Genomic DNA, 4,486 nt, shown 5'->3' on the forward strand with positions numbered 1-4,486 from the left:
TTGATTGTAGTTCTTCTTCATCGCTGATATATTGTAACTCGATAGAATTGCACATCTGTTGTCGTTGTGCCTCATACTCTTCTTCTACTTGCTCCTCAGTCATATCAACGACATCCATCATATCTGCAAGCTTGTCACGATGACATTGACGATTCTTGTATTGTCGAGAGTAATATACAAGCATAATACTCTTAATCGTCTCAGGATTAAGTTGGCCACGTCGGTGGCCACACACATCCCTTGCGGCACTAAAGACTCGCTCAACTCCAGACTCAGCAGCAGGAATACAAAGTATATCACGAGCCATTGCTGATAGACCAGGAAATTGCTCTTCCTTTTGTTGCCAAAATAGCAATATCTTTGTGTACACATGTGCTATACAAGTTAGAATAAGATTACTAGAAGATTACCAGAAACTTACGAGCATCAAGATAGAGATCAGCCTCATTTACATATTCCTCTCTCTGGCCCCGAGTCCCATTTAATGTCTGACTTTGCTGCAATACTAAGGCTAATGGATCCATATCTGCATCTCGGCGATATCAGAAGACAGCAACTTGATACTAGCCTAATTATCCCAAAGCTCCCATTCCAGCGTCTTGTTAGGGAAATTGCAGAAGACTTCAAGTCCAATCTTCGCTTCCAGCAATCTGCTATCCTAGCTCTTCAGGAAGCTGCTGAATGCTTCCTCATTCGAGAATTTGAGAGTATGATGTTTAAACATAGTGACAGGGACATACTAACAGTTATAGTGACAAACCTTCTCACTATTCATGCGAAGAGAGTGACAATTCAGGCAAAGGATATGATATTGGTTCGGCGTTTGCGGGATATGATGTTTAATCATGGAGCTGTGGGCTTAATCGATGGAAATGTGTCTCACCCAGGAATGAAGGTCAGATGAGTTCTGGCAACTTTCTGGTAACCTGGTACCTAAAGGCCAAAGGTTATAGTGTGGAATAGGACATTAACAATATGGGAATGGAGTTATGGAGTTATGGAGTTATGGCGTCTTGATCAATGAAGTCGCGCCCCGTTTTTAACATAAGTAATGGATAATCAAACACGTGATATAACTGAGTTGCCAAGACCCATACTAGGTACTCAGCAAGTGAGTAATCCTCATTCAACAATACTCGGGACATGAGTGCGTAACTCAGCTGGGTGAGTAAAAATTCTACTACTCGACTCGTGAGTACCCAGTGCGCAGCCTACCTACCATGAAGTCTCTGTTCCTACCCTTGGGACGGGTAGCGAGAAATGAACAATACTTCATAGCATCCACTGCTTGGTCATTATACTATGCTCATGGCGGTTCGCAGATCGGAGTTCGATGACTTCGGGTATGGCCATTCTCGAGAGATTAGAGGTATTATACATTGTAAATGGGAAGACAATCCTCTGGTTCCCATAGGTATGTGGTCCGCTTTTCGGGGGCTTAGTTGAGCAGTGTATTAGATAGTATTGGCGATACGGGTCGTATACGACCCGTATACGGGTCCGTATCGTATACGGCAATACTGAGTCAGTGCGTATTCCAAAATCCCAATACGGGTCTAGTGCGTATTCAGTTCTCAATACTGGCCGTATACGGGCCGTATTACTAGCCGTATACAGCTAGTATTGAGGCTTAAAATTCGAAACAAGGGGTTCGAATAACTTCAATTGATAGATCGTTATATACTATATATTACTACAATGACTTCACAACCTTCGGATATACTGTCACAGCTCGACAGTGAGCTATTTGTCAGTGAACGATTCGAAACCCCGACTTCGCCTATACTTAAACGTACGCTATCCTCTCCCTCTGTTTCTGTAACAACAACTGCAAGCAGACGATTTTCGAAAGTCTGGGACCATACACCTGTTAGCCGCTGCGATATCATTCGGAACTACCAGGGCAGGTTAATATGGCGTTGTAGATACTGTCTAAAAGAGTATCTTGAGTCTGGCGGAACAAAGATTATTACAAGGCACTTAAAAGAACACGACATAGATATATCCTCTACTCAGGAATCTCGAACTACTTCAATTCAAAGCAATATCGCTGAAGCTTTCGACAAAGCTAAAGAGATAAATCATAAACGCCGCTGCCTTTCTACTGTTGCAACTGAAGCCTTAGACCCTGCTGTTGTTGAGCAGCTATATGTACGATGGATTACAACTTGTGGAGTCCCTTTCCGTATGGCAACAATATTGGAATTTAGGGCATTACTCCATTACCTTAATCCAGAGATCGATAACTGGCTACCTAACTCATTTCAACAATACAGACCTGGACGTTGCATACATACAAGGCTCAAAAGCAACAGATCAAACGCGATGTACAATCAGCTCTGTCAAAAGCCCACTTTACAGTTGACCTCTGGACTTCTCCCAACTCTCTTGCAATTCTTGGTATAATCGCACACTATATATCCGAAACTGGCCAATTAGAACACTCTGTTCTTGCATTACAAGAACTAGATGGCGAGCATACAGGTTAATAACTTTATAGTAATATTTATAGTAATCAGCTAACATCTACAGGACTTATTATGAGAAGACCCCCCGCACCTCTACTTCACCAAGACACAGATGGCAGTTTGGCGGAACTTTGCATCATGGAGCTTCGATGGCGAACAAGTCTACCTTCCTGGCCCTGCTGACTGGTACCCTGATGGCTATGATACTGAGTTCTATGGCTTTCAGTTGGATTCTGATGCACTTGGCGCCTTTCGGGCCTGGGAGGTGTTGAGAGAAGAGACTGAGCCAGCTGAGTACAAGTGGATCCTCCCATCTGACGACAGATTGTTGCTGTTGTCCCCAACCAAGGAATCCGAGGAGCTTCTCTCCCAGTTCTACAATATGTAGATCAAGTGCTGCTTTTAGAATATACTAGATAGCCCAATGCACTACTTTCTATACTACAAGCCCTCATTGAAGTAAGTTATATACTTCAGATCATTTTTCATTGTGTCACGTGGTTAATACGGCCCGTATACGGCCAGTATACGGGCTCCGTATCGTATTAACCAGTGCCAGTGCGTATTGAGTTGAACCCGTATCGTATACGCACTGGTTACAAAAATGAACCCGTATACGGGCCGTATAATACTATCTAATACACTGTAGTTGAGCACCCCCAGTGTGGTCGATAGTAGGATGAGATCTTGTCTACTAGCGCAAGATATCTTACGCTAGTATTACTAGCGTTATATTGCCCGTACAATACAGAAAGATTAAATCTTTGCACCGTACAATACACAATATTAATGTGAAATCTCATGAGAATCTCACAAGATTATGCACTAAACATGTGATTAATCCTATGACTTACAAGGCCCGTGCAATGCTTGTACAAACTTTTCTACCACGTTATTCCCAACTTTCCCCAGATTAGCCAGACCACCTGTCAAAATGTCATCAGCGCTGCCAGAATCTAGTGAAATTTCCGATCTTAATTCTGAGATCTTTAACTCTCAATTGGTAGAATCTCCTCCTCTACCATCAATTCAAAGCTCATCGTCGTCAAAGAATGTTACTCGTACAAGCTGGGTACGGAGTCATATGCCTGGCTCTATAGACACGGTATATTGCTATAGACACGGTATATTGCTATAGACACGGTATATTGCTATAGACACGGTATATTGCAAGTGTAAGGATGCCTGTCCCTCAGTGATGGAAAGGATCTGAGTCGGGCAGGTTACGGTCACATGATAAGAGTAAAGGCAGGTTAGCCGAGTCGGACCCGTTTCGGGTACTTGAGGAGATTGACCCAACGTGGGTTCCTCTCCCTCCGTGATGGAAGGTATCTGAGTCGGACAAGTCACGGTCACGTGGTGAGGGTGAAGGCAGCTTAGCCGAGTCGGACCCGTTTCAGGTACTTAAGGAGATTGACCCAACGGGGGTTCCTCTCTTCATATTTTTTGTATCCTTCGTAGTAGACCTATAGGATAGCATCCGTTTAGCCTCTGACTCGCACTCTCATATGCTATTACTGTGAGCTGGGTGCACTGTGTCCTTACATTATACAAAAAAGATCACGCCTGCCGGGGACGGCCATACTTGTAAGGATGCCTTCTCGTCTCTCATTCTAGGGAGTAGACTCTGGGTAGCTGCGGGGTCACGTGTGATCATTTGGGTGGGCCAACCGAGTCAGAACCGAGTCGGATGGGTTTCGGGTACTTGAGACAATCGACTCACGGGATTCCCCCATCATCTTTTTTGTATCCTTCGTAGTAGACCTATAGGATAGCATCCGTTTAGCCTCCAACTCCACTCTCATATGCTATTACTGTGAGCTGGGTGCCCTGTGTCCTTACATTATACAAAAAAGATCACGCTTGCCGGGGACGGCCGTACTTAAATAATATCCCACACCGGAACGACTCAGGAGAACTACCGCTACACCATCGACTGCGACTCGGTGATGTTTCAGAGGAGAGACCTGACGACTTCAAATAGACGTGATTCCAGAGATCTCACAGACAGCCAGTGG

General features: G+C 44.2%; 1 protein-coding gene across 1 annotated transcript; it reads left to right on the plus strand.

The window, feature by feature from the left end:
* Window positions 1-514: 514 nt before the first annotated feature.
* VC83_03246 (uncharacterized protein) lies at window positions 515-2,856 on the plus strand (the record flags this gene model as incomplete). Its single annotated transcript, XM_024466894.1, has 4 exons — window positions 515-707; window positions 753-814; window positions 2,277-2,484; window positions 2,549-2,856. 4 exons carry the CDS (start codon window positions 515-517, stop codon window positions 2,854-2,856), a joined length of 771 nt encoding a protein of 256 aa, XP_024325646.1.
* Window positions 2,857-4,486: the final 1,630 nt, after the last annotated feature.

Source organism: Pseudogymnoascus destructans (genome assembly GCF_001641265.1).
Source record: "Pseudogymnoascus destructans isolate 20631-21 unplaced genomic scaffold scaffold_6, whole genome shotgun sequence".
In the NCBI taxonomy this organism is placed as follows: domain Eukaryota; kingdom Fungi; phylum Ascomycota; class Leotiomycetes; order Thelebolales; family Thelebolaceae; genus Pseudogymnoascus; species Pseudogymnoascus destructans.